The 15,524-nt window shown below is 41.8% G+C and overlaps 1 protein-coding gene across 5 annotated transcripts in view; it reads left to right on the top strand.

Annotated features, from left to right (window-relative positions):
* The first annotated feature begins 383 nt into the window (after positions 1–383).
* PIGK (phosphatidylinositol glycan anchor biosynthesis class K) overlaps positions 384–15,524 on the top strand; it is a 148,181-nt gene continuing 133,040 nt past the window's right edge. For all 5 annotated transcript variants that reach the window (XR_012086459.2, XR_012086458.2, XM_020794705.3 and 2 more), the window contains exons 1-3: positions 384–714; positions 1,782–1,835; positions 2,997–3,088. Coding sequence is in view for 3 of the 5 variants with exons in the window: in XM_020794705.3 (XP_020650364.3) it covers positions 616–714; positions 1,782–1,835; positions 2,997–3,088 (245 nt within the window). In the remaining 2 variants the exon portion in view is untranslated. The remainder of the gene's footprint in view (positions 715–1,781; positions 1,836–2,996; positions 3,089–15,524) is intronic.

Genomic DNA, 15,524 nt, shown 5'->3' with positions numbered 1-15,524 from the left:
AAGTCTCTGTTGGCCTTGCACAAGCTGCACAATGGGACTCGCAAGCAGTTTCCGAGTACTCTCAAACCTAGAAAACCCTGGCAAGCGTCGTCCTAAGTCAGAATTGGCTTGGTGGCACTTAATTATCATTATGAATGCTGACTCAGAAATATAGTTGTTTTGAATCCCATAAGTTTTATTCCTGGCTAAGGTGTACAGCTAGGAGAGGAAACCTGTGGTCCTGCAGATGCTGGATTCTAAGTCCCATCAATGCGAGCAAATATGGCTTGTGATCATGGAAAAAAGTTGTAGTTTATTAAAAACATAAGAGATCCGTAGACCACTCCTTCTTGGTAAGGCTGATCAAGCATACAAATGGTTTTGAAACAGGAAGCGGGGGGGGGGGGAGAAGAGAGATCCACAAACTGACTTCTCATCATTCCTTTCCTTCTCTTCCACCACCCTAGTCCCAAGCCTCAATTCACAGTATGAAAGGGATAAGGAGTTACTCCGTGAAAACAATCAAGGGGATGATAAAACCCACCCCACCCCTTGTGTTGACTGCAGTGAGAGGAGGAGTTACACGGCTTGGCAGTCAATCCTCCGCCTCCTCCTTGATCATGTGGGCGGTTTAATATGGCTGCCTCCATGCCGGTCCCGTGCTGTCCTTTTGCTGCAACAGTGATAGCTGTGTTACTCAGCTGCTGTACTTTAGCGTTTGCTGATGGAGTGCAGGTACGCAACGGGGGAAGCGCTGGTTACTGCTTGCACGTCCGCGGGACAGGTTTCGCCCTTGTTCCCCCTCCCCCCTATGAATACAAAGCACCCATGTCTAATTGGGATGAATGGCAAAGCAGCGGGGTTTGATTTTTACTGGCCCGAGGTAACTGCTGGTGTTCCAGCCGCAGGGAAAATGAAGGCAAATGAGAGAGAAAGCAGGGCTGGTTAGCAAAAGAAGGTGCCCTCATGTGATGATTTACCTCAAGCAGGAAGGATTAAACATGCAGTACTTGTGAAGAAAGCTGTTACTTCTTCCAATTACTCTTTCCTATTTTTTTTTTCTGGGAGGCTGTGGCCCATATCTTCTGTAGTTATGCTAGTGTAGAACAAATAGCATCACTTTTGGAGATGAATTACCTCAAGTTAAGTAATTATGCTGCCTATGCTGATTTCTTAGTGTGGGACTATTTGCTTCCAAATGTTACATCATTTGTGTAGCTACGTAAGGAAGAGAATTTTGGCCTGTATCTGTGCTGTCATTCCTTTTTTTGGCACACTGGAGCAGAAGGACTAGTTGATCAGTGACCACAATGTATTAGGATGGTAACAGTCAGTGCTTTGTGTTTGTGTGCTGATGCTTCTTTATTGGCAGCTGCCACATTTTCAGGTTTGCCTTTCCCCCCTGAGAAGTTGGGGGATGTACCATGAATGTTTTCAGCAACAATTCATTGCCAGGTGCTACCCCTGCGGAAAAGAAAAGTGTTTTGGAACTGCCTCGTCTTGAATGTACAATTAGAACTGATTAACTTGACAAAAGATGGGAACTGGTGAAACTGATCTGTCTTTGTTTTTGAACTCTTCTAGGGTTTATGGGTACAGAGGTGGGGATGGTAATTGCCTGCATTTCAAAGTTTTCCTCTGCACTTCTGCAACATCTATCTGCTTGTTTCACCCAATGCAAACCTTCAAGAACTATATTAATTACATACTAATATGTTATAATTCTTCAACATTTGAATTCAGTAAGCAGTAGTATCTCTACAGCTTTATTTTTGAGATTATTTGGTGCATTTTTCTTTCAGAATCAAGCAGAACAATTTTTTAGGAGTGGACATACAAACAACTGGGCGGTTCTGGTAAGTTTCTAAATTTTCCTCCCCTCCCCTCCCCATCACAAAAATCTCTTTTCTATTACTGGGATTCATACATGGCCACCTCCAGAAATAAATATGGTCCACCACCTGGCATGTGGGATTGCATTTTGCCCTCACACATTAGGCTTGGATTAGACTGGATGGGATTGATTTTAGCCTGTTTTGGGTGGGCTCCACAGAGTGACAGTGGAGTTTAAGCAGTTAGAAACATTCAGTATTTCAAGCAGTGTCCATCACCTGGATTTTTGAAAGGTAAAGTATAAAAAAGTGCATGTGTGGTGCTTTGTAATTGTCTCTGTGTGCACATGGAGAAACATCATTGAGAGCAGAGGAATTTGTTTGTTTATTTTCTATGGTGCCCATCTGGCAACCCATGCCAGTCTGGCCGGTTTACACAGTGCGACAATACAATACAATACAGAGCTGAACAGTACAGTAAAGCGGAACAAGAAGACTAATAATCAATGCATTTTAAACAAAGTGGAAATAATACAAATAAAACATTAAAATGAAACATTAAAATAAAATAAAATCTTTGAAGTTTTTGCTGCAGTCACTGGCACTATTGAAGAAAATATGACTCTTAATCATAACAAGCTTGTAGCCATACTTGAAAGACACCTCTAGCTGTCTGCATAGTTCTTTTCTGTATATTTGTGTAGCTTTGTTAGGGTTTTTAAAAACATTTTCTTCTGTTTTTTTCCCAATAGAAATGAAATTTGCACATTACTTAACATAAGTTGAGGTTAAGGGTGGTGGGAATGAAATAGAGGAATGGCTTGTGAGCTAAAGGGAAGTGTAATAGTATGGTAGCATTCACTGCACTGTAAAATTGTAGGGATAATTGTTTATCCTTTTTCAAGTATATTATTAGCATCATTCATCTGTGTAGTAAATTGATTTCTTATGATGGACTGTTTTGGTGCATTAGAGCAGTGTTCCCCAACCTTGGGTCACCGGATGTTCTTGGACTAAGAGTCCCAGAAGCCTTCACTCCTAACTGTTCTGGCCAGGATTTCTGGGAGCAGTAGTCCAAGAACATCTGGGGACCCAAGTTTGGGAGCCACCATGTTAGAGCCGTAAAATTCATTTCCCCTTTTTGTTAACTATATAAATCTCACCTCCACTTCTTAATTCATTCAGGTTTGCACATCTCGATTCTGGTTTAACTATCGCCACGTGGCCAATACCCTTTCAGTTTATAGAAGCGTCAAGAGACTAGGCATTCCTGACAGGTAAGACGTAATTTCTGAAAGAAAGAATGCAAAAGGAGTCTTAGATTGAGTACTTACCGTGCACCGGTTCCATTGAGATGATCTTTCAGTCATTGTGGGAATGACACATTCTTAGAGGCTAGATTGTGGTGCCACATCTGCCTGTGTTTACTTAACATCCAGGGTCTCATACGATCTTGGCTTGGTTTCTAATCAATTTGCTGTTGATGATTTTTAAAAACAAACATTGTTATCTTCAAGATGCTTAGACTGCTCTACCATAATTTTGTAATTGGCCTGACCATGAGATAACAGAAAAGGTAGCAGATAGGTTGTGGATCAGTGGAGGCTAGAACCTTGATTTTCTAAGTCCCAAATCTCCATTTTATATTAATCACTGCCTCTCACTGGAACAAATTCTGTCTTGTAAATGATGTTTTAAAAATAAAAGTAATAAAATAAGTATTTAACTGCGTTCAGCTGGTCTTCGGTTGCCCAGAAAATGCTTTTAAACTTTTCTACCAACATCGGGCATTTTTGCTGCTTCCAGATCATCTGCCATTCTCTTCTGAGTGGTCATTTGAGAATGCAGTCAGCTGTTGGGCCCTGCATATCTAGCCCTGGCTGCCTCACTGTGAACTTGGTATGTGCAGAAGTAAATAGCAGTCAAATGTAAGTCATACTTCTGTCAGTGATGCTTATGTAGAGCAATGTACTGGCAGAAAGTACTGTTTTCCCTCTTTCCTGGACAAAGACAAGATACAGAATATTTATACATGCTAATTTAAGAAAAAGACTTCGGATTCATACAGCCTATTTTGTAAAATTATATATTAGGAGTAAAGCATTACTTTAGATCAGCTTTATTACTAAACCTCCAATTTTCATGTTGTTCTTATTTGTTTACTTACTTTATTTATATACCATCCCATTAGTGCCAGTGCACTATTCTGGCTGATTTAACAACACATTCAAATATGTATTAAATAACCAATAAACAATAAGATTAAAATATATAACAGCAGAAAAAACAACGCCACATAAGCAATTTCCTGGTGATAGCAGGACAAGAGGTAAGCAATCCATCAACCAGGGTTGGTGGGGAAGGCCTTCCTGAAAAGAAATGTTTTAAGTTGCCTCCTAAATAACAGCAGGAAGGGAGCCAAGTGTAACTTCTTCAACAGCTGGTTCCATAAGTTTGGAGCCACCACAGAGAAGGTCCTGCCCCTTGTAGAAGATTTCAAGGCCTCCTTCGCGGTAGTCACACAGAGGAACCCAGCCAGGGAAGATCTGGTGGATTGGGCAGATGACATTGGGGAGAGACTCTCCAGCAAATAACATGGTTCCAAACTGGACTGTCAAAACATTGAATCTGATCTGGGACACAACGAGTAACCAGTGAAGCGAGATGTTCTTATGCATCATCAAGTTATGTCCACATTATGGCAAGCATAGTAGGGTCTTTGAGATACAGTATGTGAAATGTTCCAGGAGTGTTCCCCATGAGCTTTCTATGGCCAAGTGGAGTTTGAATCCATATCTGTTGTGTCGTAGGCTGACACGATATCCACTACTTCATGCTAGTTCTCAGTAATTGTTAGCATCCCTCCCCAAAATAAAATTGAAAAGGGAGATTTTTATAGACTCCTCTTTTAAGCTTCTCCTTTTTTTATAGGCTAGTGGAAACAGTTTGCTAGCTACAAATGCAGCAGGCTGGTCAAGGAAAACAAAGTATTCCTCCCTTTGCCAACTGCCTATGTTCCAGAACTTCACTTCCTCCATGGAAGCTGGGTGGCCTGATTTCACTTAGAGGGAATTCTGCCTGTGTAGAATGGTGAATTATTAGGTAGTATTACATAAAAATGGTGGTATACTAGACAGAATTAAGTGATGCTGTTTGTTTTAGCAAATACTTGTTGGATGTTGTGACAACCCCAGACCTACTGGAGTATGCCACACTTTAACTAAGCTGCCACCAACCATTCCCTATAAGAAGTCACACAGACCAGGAATGGATTTTACTAAACAAAAGAACAAGGTTTATTTAAATAACAAACAGGGCAAATAAAAAGATCAGGTAAATAAGATACTGTAACGTGGCTTAGTCTCAATCATACATACAACAGTTTGGTTCACACAGAACACTTTAAAGTAAAGCACAGACCCTGAACCTATCAGTTCTGGCTACCTATAAAGAAACCTGAACCTATCAGGTATGTACTAACTGACACACAGTTGTACTCAGTCTGACACACAGACTCCCACTCTTCACTCTCCACACAAGCTCCAAATATATATACAGTACAGCTCCTCCCCCTGATGTCCCGCCTTCCACTCCCCATAGGATGGAACTTTCCCTCCAAACCCATGACAGACAGGTACCATCAGTGCTGTATGTAACACCTCCCCTCTTTATAAGTTGTTTTGCAGGGGAAAAGCTAAAGTGCTTTTCTCCAAAAAAACAACCAGGATTAAAACGCATCACAGTTAAACATTATAACACACTCCCATAACCCATACTTACACTCTAGGTTAAACATATTACTTATGCATTTAAACATTCATATTTACAATACATTAAGTTACCTTTATTAATACAAACCACGCTTGTTAAATAAACAGGTACATTTAACTTTTGGTCACCAAAATATACATAGTCCATATTTCTTCGCCGTCTTCATTCTTCGGGTCTTCTTGACAAGGCGTCAGCAACACAGTTCATTGACCCTCTGACCACCTTCACTTCAAAGTCATAATCTTGCAGGTTTAAAGCCCACCTTATAAGTTTACTATTATGGGTTTTCATTGTCTTTAACCATTGCAGTGGTGAGTGGTCAGTGCACAGAACAAAATGTCTTCCCCAGATGTAAGGTTTGGCCTTCTGGATCGCGTATACTATGGCCAGACACTCCTTTTCCACGGTTGCCAAATGTCTCTCACCTTTCTGGAGTTTCCTACTCAGGTAGGACACTGGATGCTGGTCACCATTTTCATCCTCCTGGCAAAGAACTGCTCCTACCCCGCTGTTAGACGCATCGGTGTAGATGATGAACTCCCGGTCGAAGTCGGGAGCACGCAGCACTGGATACTGGACGAGCGCCTCCTTCAACCTCTGGAACGCCTCCTCACAGTCGCTGGTCCACGGGATGCGGTCATCAGTGTTCTTCCGCGTCAGATCGGTCAGCGGAGTCGCCATCTCGCTAAACCTCGGGATGAACTTTCTGTAGTAGCCCACCAACCCAAGAAATGATTTGACTTTTTTCTTGGTGTTGGGTCTGGGCCAATCACGAACGGCTTCTATTTTGGCCTCCAGGGGTTTGATCACTCCTCCCCCTACTATGTGACCCAAGTATTTTATTTCTGGGCCACCCAGCTGCAGTTTGTTCTCTTTGCAGGGCCTAGGCCAAAGCACTTCCTCCCCTGGGTCAAAGTTCCTCTCCCTGGCTTCCTGGTCATACCAGGTTTTCTGTCTAACCTTCTGAGCTTGCAGGTTCTCTGCTGCTAGCTCTAGGTTTCTCTTTAGGTCATTCATTAAAGAGTCTATATATGTCACAACATCTTGTGGGTCATCCTGGGTGATCTGTTCCCAATTTTGTTTGATTAAATCTAGTGGACCTTTCACCCTTCTCCCAAACAAAAGTTCAAACGGACTGAACCCGGTACTGGCTTGTGGCACTGATCGATAAGCAAACAAAAGGGATTGCAGCTTCTGGTCCCAATTGTTTGGATTCTCTGCCAAGTAAGCCCTAATCATGCGCATCAGAGTCCCATTGAACTTCTCCGTTAACCCATTACTTTCGGGGTGATAGGCAGTGGTTTCCTTGTGTTTAATTCCACAGATTTGCCATAACCGTTTCATGAGCTTCGATGTAAACGATGTGCCCAAATCTGTGATTATTTCTGAGGCAAATCCCATCCTGGACATATACCCCACCAAGGCATCTGCCACTGTGTTAGTTTCAATGTTAGTCAAGGGAATGGCTTCGGGGTACCTTGTGGCATGGTCCACAATGGTGAGAATGAACCGGTTCCCCCTCTTTGTGGCCTTGGGCAAAGGTCCCACAATATCCACTCCTATACATTTGAACGGGGTGTCAATCACAGGCAAAGGGCACAACTTTGCTTTGGTCCTGTCACGGTTATTCCCCTGCCTCTGACACACATCACATTGTTTACAGAACTCCTTGATCTGCTTTCCTATTTCCGGCCAGTAAAAATTTTGTGTGATTCTCTGCTGTGTTTTGTTCACCCCTAAGTGCGCAGCAAACATGTCAGAGTGCCCCCTTTGTAAGATCATGGGGCGATGCTTTTCAGGTACCACTAGCTGACTTCTGATCCCATCTCCCCCTTTTGAGATATTCCTCAGGGTCTCTCTATATAAAATTCCCTTTTTCTCACGAAATCTCGCTGGGGTTTCAGGTGTTAGCTGGGTGTCTGTCACCTTTTCAAAACACTTTCGGAGAGTGGCGTCTGCCTTTTGCTCTTGGCCAAATTTGCTGTCCGTGGTTAAGGTTTCTGCCACGGCTTCGGGACTACCCTCACCTGCTTCAACCTCGGGCTCTTCAGTACCCCCCTGAACTGTCCCCGTGGTAGCTTGTGAGCGTGTAATCACTAGCACCCGTTTCACATGTTCAGCCAGGTCATTTCCCACGAGCACGGCTGCTGGCAGAGTCGATGAAATCGCTAGCCGCCAAACTCCCCTCCAGCCTTGAAAGCTCACAGGTACCTCAGCTACTGGCAGTGAGATCACCTGCCCCTCAATCCCTGCCACCTTCAGGCTCTCATTTGGGATTATATACTTCCCAGGAATAATGTCTGGATGGCACAGGGTCACCTGGGAACAAGTATCCCTTAGCCCCCTATACTGATGGTCAAGTATTCCTACGTCCACCCCTGCGGTCTCAAACAACTGTGAATCTGTTCTCACTAGTAAGCAGCGCTTGACCTCCACAAGAGGACCATTTTCCCCAGCCTGATCAGCAGATGTAACTGTTCCAGATTGAGTAGCCATGGTAACAGGCTCCCTCAGTGGCAAGGAGCTTTGCTCTGTCTGGACACAGAACACAGCTTTTGGCTTGGTTCCACTCAAATCATGAGGCAAATTTCCCTTTAGCTGCTTTAATTTCTCACACTCTGAGATTAGATGGCCCTTTCCTTGACAGAAATAACATTTTCTGCTGTACTTGGAGTCTTTCTCATCTGGTTTTGGTTTTCCCTCCAAAATCTGAGGTCTTTGTGGTTTCATGTCTGAGGGCTTCCCTTCAACATGGGCCCCTCCCCCTTGCTGGTTTTTCCCTGGTCCCTGAGAGTACTTGCTGTAGGTTTCTTTGGGTTTACCTACCGATTTCCCCTCAGCACCTAAGGGCTTTCTTATTTGGTAAATAAAATCTGCGATCTCTGCCGCCTCTGTCACAGATTTCGGTTTCCTCTCCCTCACCTGGAACTTCAGTTCCCCATGCAGGACTGAATAAAACTGTTCCAGCGCTATCAGGTCTTTGAGCTGCTGGAAGGTCTCTGTCCCCTCCTGAGACAGCCATTTCTCTAGCAGCCTCACCAGTTGGGCCCCCACTTGGGTAAAAGTCTGCTCTGGTTTCTTTGTGAGTGACCTGAATCTTTGCCTCAGCTGTTCAGCATTTATCCCATGTCTGGCAAACACCAGTTTTTTAAACTCAGCGAAGTCTCTCAACAGTTCCACTGGCATCTCTGCATAGACTTCTGCCAGGCTGCCACTGATTAAAGATCGCATAATGGTCATCTTCTCAGTTTCCCTTACTGAGAAGTCCACAAACGCTCTTTCCACGAGGGAAAAGAACACCTCAGGGCAATCTCCCTTGTGGTACACAGGGAATTTCTTCAGGTCAGTTTTAGACAGGCTGCCTTCCCCATTCCCTGGGTTCCCCTCATTATTATTGTTATTACTATTTCTATTCATTATCTCCAGCTTCTTCAGCTCAAACGCCATTTTCTCTAACTCAAATTGTCTTTGTTTCTCCCTTTCCTCCATTCTTTCTCTCTCTAATCTTTCCTCCATTTCCCTCACCCTCAGTTCATGCTGTTGGGCTAGGAGCATTTTTCTGAGTTCTGGGTTCTGTTCTCCCGTGCTCTCATCCTACACTGAGCCAAATTCCTCCTCAGAACCTTGGTCTACCTGTGGGTCTCTTACTTCCCCCATTTCTGCCATTTGGCTTCGAGTCAAGGGCATAATCCCCCCAGAACAGGCTGCCTTCAAAAGTCAAGCCTCAAAATAAAGCGACGACTTTTTTCCTTTTGCCTCAGAAACAGCCTTCTATAGATTGCTGCTGTTCCTTCAGCACTAACTTGCAACTGTTGCCAGGCAGAATCCACCCCCTCTGCTAGGCCTCTCAGCAGACAGGCTAGATCACTGTTACTTCACACAGCTTTGCCTCAGCCCTTTCCCGCCAAAACGGGTTGCCTCAGAGCTCCCTAATCTAGTCCCCAATCTGAGTGTGCACGTTCTTCCACTAGCCTACCTCCCCGTGAGGTAAGCCTAGAAGATTACCTACGCGCCCTCAGATTTTCCCTGACTAGACCCCCCTTGCTCTGGGCACACTTGCCAAGGCTTTGCTGGACCACTGGACAACTGGACCAGTCGTATCCCACACGCTGGACACCAATCAATGTGACAACCCCAGACCTACTGGAGTATGCCACACTTTAACTAAGCTGCCACCAACCATTCCCTATAAGAAGTCACACAGACCAGGAATGGATTTTACTAAACAAAAGAACAAGGTTTATTTAAATAACAAACAGGGTAAATAAAAAGATCAGGTAAATAAGATACTGTAACGTGGCTTAGTCTCAATCATACATACAACAGTTTGGTTCACACAGAACACTTTAAAGTAAAGCACAGACCCTGAACCTATCAGTTCTGGCTACCTATAAAGAAACCTGAACCTATCAGGTATGTACTAACTGACACACAGTTGTACTCAGTCTGACACACAGACTCCCACTCTTCACTCTCCACACAAGCTCCAAATATATATACAGTACAGCTCCTCCCCCTGATGTCCCGCCTTCCACTCCCCATAGGATGGAACTTTCCCTCCAAACCCATGACAGACAGGTACCATCAGTGCTGTATGTAACAGATGTAGAGATTTTTTTCCTTTGTTTGGATTTTCCTTCATTTATTGAGATTTTATCCTCTTGCTTTTCTCTGTGGCATGGCTCCCTTACACTGAGTCTCAGGGGATTATTTTACTAAGTGCATTCTTTATTAAATGGCGCATTTGGTGTCTGTTTTTATGACAGTCAGTTATCTACCGTAAGTTTATGATCCTGCATTTTTAATATGATTTTTTATTTTATAAACAAATACAACAACAAAATATATACAAAATACAAATACCGTAATAGTTCTTGCTAAATACTAAATTCTACCATGCACCCCATACCCACGGGACCCCATTGAACAATTACAAACTTCCTTTCCAAAATTGTATAGATTTTTGTTTAGGGGTTTTCCCTTTTCCTTTCACTAATACAAATTCAACAAATTTACCCCAAATAGCATAAAATATTAGAACTTAATTCCCCTCTTTTCATATTGTTCAATAGTCAACTTATTTAATTCAATGTCCCATGCTTCACAATACTAGTCTTGTAACTTAATACCATTCTTGTCTTTCCAAAACCTAGCTATTAATATTCTAGCACTTCTCATAAAGTTAGTAATCAATACCTTCGAGTAATAATCAAGATCTAAGTTATCAAAAGTTGACAACAAAGCAATTTTAGCATTAAATTCAGTATCTTCACCAAATATATCACATATTTCCTTGAAAATCAGTTTCCAAAATTTCTTAACCAATTTACAATCTCACTACATATGATAATACGTGCCAGTTTCTTCATCACATTTCTAACAAGCTTTGGAGTAATATGAGTTTATTATATTCAATTTTACAGGAGTCAAATACCATCTTAAACAGATTTAAAAAATGTTTCCTTTATTCTTACCGACACTGACCTTAAAACTCTGATCCTCCACATTTTTATCCAATCCTCTATTTTAATTTCTGTCTTTAAGTAATTTTCCAAAATTAATTTCAAACCTTCTGTTCCCCACTTTTTTTATTTATTTATTTTATTTATTATTGGATTTTTATCCTGCCCTTCTAGACAGAAGTGTACCTAGGGCAGCTCACAGTATATTTGTGCATAAACTAGTTAAAAACAACAATTAAAATCTACAATAATACTATAATCAAGATGGGAATAAACGGCAAAAATCAAGAAAAGTAAAAGTCAAGTAATGATAGGAGGGAAGGCTTGCTTAAAAAGCCAAGCTTTTAATTGGCTCTTGAAAATACCCAGTGAGGGTGCCAGGCAGATCTCTGGTGGCAAGCTGTTCCAGAGTCGAGGGGCCACCACCAAGAAGGCCCGGTTTCTTATTTTTTCTTTCCGGGCCTCTCTCGGCGTCAGGCCCCTCAGCCATCTTTCCTGGCTATGGCGAGTGACTCGAGTAGATCTAGGTGGGAGAAGGCGTTCTGCCAGGTATCGAGGGTCTAAACCGTTTAGGGCTTTGTATGTCATCATTAACACTTTGAAGTCAATGTGGAAACGAATGGGCAGCCAATCTAGAGCAGCCAAAATGAGAGAGATATGTTGGAATTTTCTCGTTCCGCTACGTAATCTGGCTGCTGCATTCTGCATCATTTGAAGCTTCCGCATCAGTCTCAAAGGTAGCCCCACATAGAGCACATTACAGTGGTCTAATCTCGAGATTACGAGCACATGGACTAGAGTGGTGAGGACCCACCATCAAGATGGGGATGCAGCTGGGCAATCTGCCACAGGTGGTAATTCCTCTTGTTCCAAAATTATATTATCAAAGCATCTTTCTGCATATCTTCATGTGATGATAGAAATTGTTCATACTTGGTGCATTCTCTACATTTACCATTACTGTAGTTTTCAACCATTCATTCGTCCAAATGTGTAGCTGAATATAATTATACCATGATAGTTTTAGTTTGAAGTTTAACCATAATCAATTCCTTCGATTTTATTTTACTCATCCAGTCCTTCAGTCTTGCAACACTTTTTTTCCTTAAACAATCCTGAAAAGAGCCTTGTGGCGCAGTGGTTAAAACGCTGTACTGCAGCTAAAACTGTGCTCACGACCTGGGGTTCAAATTCCAGGTAGCCGGCTCAAGGTTGACTCAGCCTTCCATCCTTCCAAGGTCGGTAAAATGAGTACCCAGCTTGCTGGGGACTCAGGGGGGCAATGTGTAGCCTGTATAATTAAAATTGTAAACCGCCCGGAGAGTGCTTGTAGCGCTATGGGGCGGTATATAAGTCCAAAAAAAAAAAAAAAAATCCTACTAAACCCTTTAGGTTTGTAGGAAACCTTCTATTTCAGTCACTAATTTTAATGGTGAAGTTGAGGGACATAACTTCTCTCTATATCTATTCCATATATGTAACATATTTCTTAAAAAGGTGTTTTTCATATGATTTATTGTATTTCTTTTTACTACATTAAACAAATATTTTTGAACATTCCCATTTATTTTGGATGATTCCATATCCCACCAAATTAATTTTTCTTTATTAGATATAATATCTCCAATAAATCTTAATTAATTTGCTATATAATAGTTTTTTTCATTAGGTATACCTAAACTTCCTTTTTTGGGGGGGTGTCTTATACCAATATCTATTATTATGATCCTGCATTTTGAGGCATTTCCTTTGCTAGCCCTGAAATCATCATTTCTGGAAAACTGATATGGTCAAAGAGGTTCCCACCTTTCCAATATTACACTCCTGTGACCTGGTGTTTCAGCTTTGCAGCACATGGGTTTGGCACCCATTTTTCTTGCTTTACGGGATAACAATAAATATTTTGAGCACAAACTGGTGTTTTAAAGATCAGAGGTGGAAGCAAAAACATTTATTGGCTTGAATTAGCTGCTCAGGCCACAGTAAGTAGAACCTGATGACAGAAAAGATCCTCCCTCCCTCTTTCTGTCTGTCTCTCTGTGTTTTCTCCTTATTGTTGTTAAGTGCTAAACATTAGGTAGATTCAGCATTCTGCATTAGAACAGTTCAGATGCTTTCCTGCCCTGCATTAAAAGTTTGACTGTGAGGCTGCAGGGTTAGGCCTGTCCTCAGTGATATCACCCCTGCTAGATATACATGTTGCAGTAGTAACAATAGGAATACACATGCACCAGTACATGACTTCAGAGGCAGGGATAACTCAGGCAGCCCTGATGCCTCTTGACTCTGTCCTTTTTGTGCAAGCTTTTAAGTGTCTTGGACAAGTTTGAGCTTTAGAAAGGATGCATTTAATTCAGGAATGCAGTTTTTAAAAAGGTGTTTCTAGAAGTGTTTTTAATGCTGGTTTTTAGCGCCATTAAGTGTAATCATTTTTAAATATTATATGTTATGGCTTTTTAAATTGTGATGGTGATGTCTTGATGGAGCATGTGCCACCTTGAGGCCCTGTAGGGAGAAAGGTGGCAAATAAATAGATGACAAATAAATGTACATATGCTTTTATGACTGGCCTGATCAGGTGACAATTGAATACAGATCACTGTAGTTCAGATGTCAGTTTTTTTTAATAAGTACTTGTGATGTTAATGGTGGCCACTTCATTTGTACTGTGCAGGAATAATGTCATTTCTGGGTGAAGATATTAATTTGCATGTCTTCTTTAAGTTTCAAAATACAGTAGACTAATAATCTTTATCTGACGATTTTGAGAATTTATTAGATCTCGCTACAGAAACCCTTACTTAAGGGCTGGGAGACCTGTGGCCTTCCAGATGCTGAAGCCCCCAGCTTGGTTGGCCAGGCTTGATGAGAGTATATTTACACTGGGAAGGTTCAGACACCATTCAGGGGCCATTTCTATTCAGTCTTTCAGGCACTGGATGATGCTGAGGCTGATAAAGAGGAGCTATGCTACAGATGAGTGATTGAAAATTAATTGAAATTATTTGATGAATGGTAGATATGCTTTGCAGTTATTTGAGTTTCATTTCCTAGAAAAGATACATTTTATTTCAGTGTGTTTTGATTTAAAAGGGCTTTGTTTTAAGTTATACATTTACAAAATTAACTAAGCAGAATGCTTCCTTTGGAATATTTCTCCTTAAAACATTTGCACTTTGGAAAGCTGTTTTGGGGGGAAATGTTCCATGTTTATTGGTTTAGGCTGACATTCCAAAGTACGGTATTCCTATGGATATTTCTCCTAGGCAATCTGCGATTCAAGGGCGATCATCTGAAAATACTAAGTAGTATTTGTTTCCTGCTCCTTCATGGATTGCTGCCTTGTTATGGCAAAGGGGCTTGAGTAATTCAGAGAAGCTGTGGGCTATGCCATGCAGGGACGCACAGGACGGACAGGTCATAGTGGAGAGTTCTGACTAAACATGGTCCATCTGGAGCAGAAACTGGCAAGCCACTCCAGTATCTTTGCCAAGAAAACTCCATGGACAGAAACAAAAGTCTAAAAGATATGATGCTGGGACATGAGCCAGGCATCCAACATGCTACTGAGGAATAGCGGAGGACAAGGACAAGTAGAACCAGAACTAATGAAGTGGTTGGGCCAAAGCCGAAGGGACACTCAGCTGTGGACACGCCTGGAAGTGAAAGGAAAGTCCGATGCTGCAAAGAAACATACTGCATAGGAACCTGGTATGTAAGATCTATGAACCTTGGTGAGATGAATGTGGTCAAACAGGAGATAGCAAGAATAAACATTGACATCCTGGGAGTCAGTGAACTAAAATGGATGGGAATGGGCGAATTCAATTCAGATGATTATCATATCTCTTATTGTGGGCAAGAATCCCATGGAAGAAATGGCGTAGCCCTCATAGTCAACAGAAGAGTGAAAAAGCCGTATTGGGATACAATCTCAAAAATAATAGAATGATTTCAATACGAATCCAAGGCAGACCTTTCAATATCACAATAATCCAAGTTTATGCACCAACCACCAATACTGAAGAGGCTGAAATTGACCAATTCTATGAAGACTTACAACACCTTCTAGAACTGACACCAAAGATGTTCTTCTCATTATAGGGAATGCTAAAGTAGGGAGTCAAGAGATAAAAGGAACAACAGGGAAGTTTGGCATTGGAGTTCAAAACAAAGCAGGGCAAAGGCTAATAGAGTTTTGTCAAGAGAACAAGCTGGTCATCACAAACACTCTTCCAACAACACAAGAGGCGACTCTACTCATGGACATCACCAGATGGCCAATACCAAAATCATATTGATTATGTTCTCTGCAGCCAAAGATGGAGAAGCCATATACAGTCAGCAAAAACAAGACCTGGAGCTGATTGTGGCTCTGTTCATCAGCTTATTTTACCAAAAATCAAGCTTAAATTGAAGAAAGTAGGAAAAACCACTGGGCTAGTCAGGTATAATCTAAACCAAATCCCCTATGAATACA

This window comes from Pogona vitticeps, chromosome 4 (genome assembly GCF_051106095.1).
Source record: "Pogona vitticeps strain Pit_001003342236 chromosome 4, PviZW2.1, whole genome shotgun sequence".
NCBI lineage: Eukaryota > Metazoa > Chordata > Lepidosauria > Squamata > Agamidae > Pogona > Pogona vitticeps.
The sequence above is the reverse complement of the archived record's forward strand: the minus strand, read 5'-3'. Positions and strand labels throughout refer to the sequence as shown.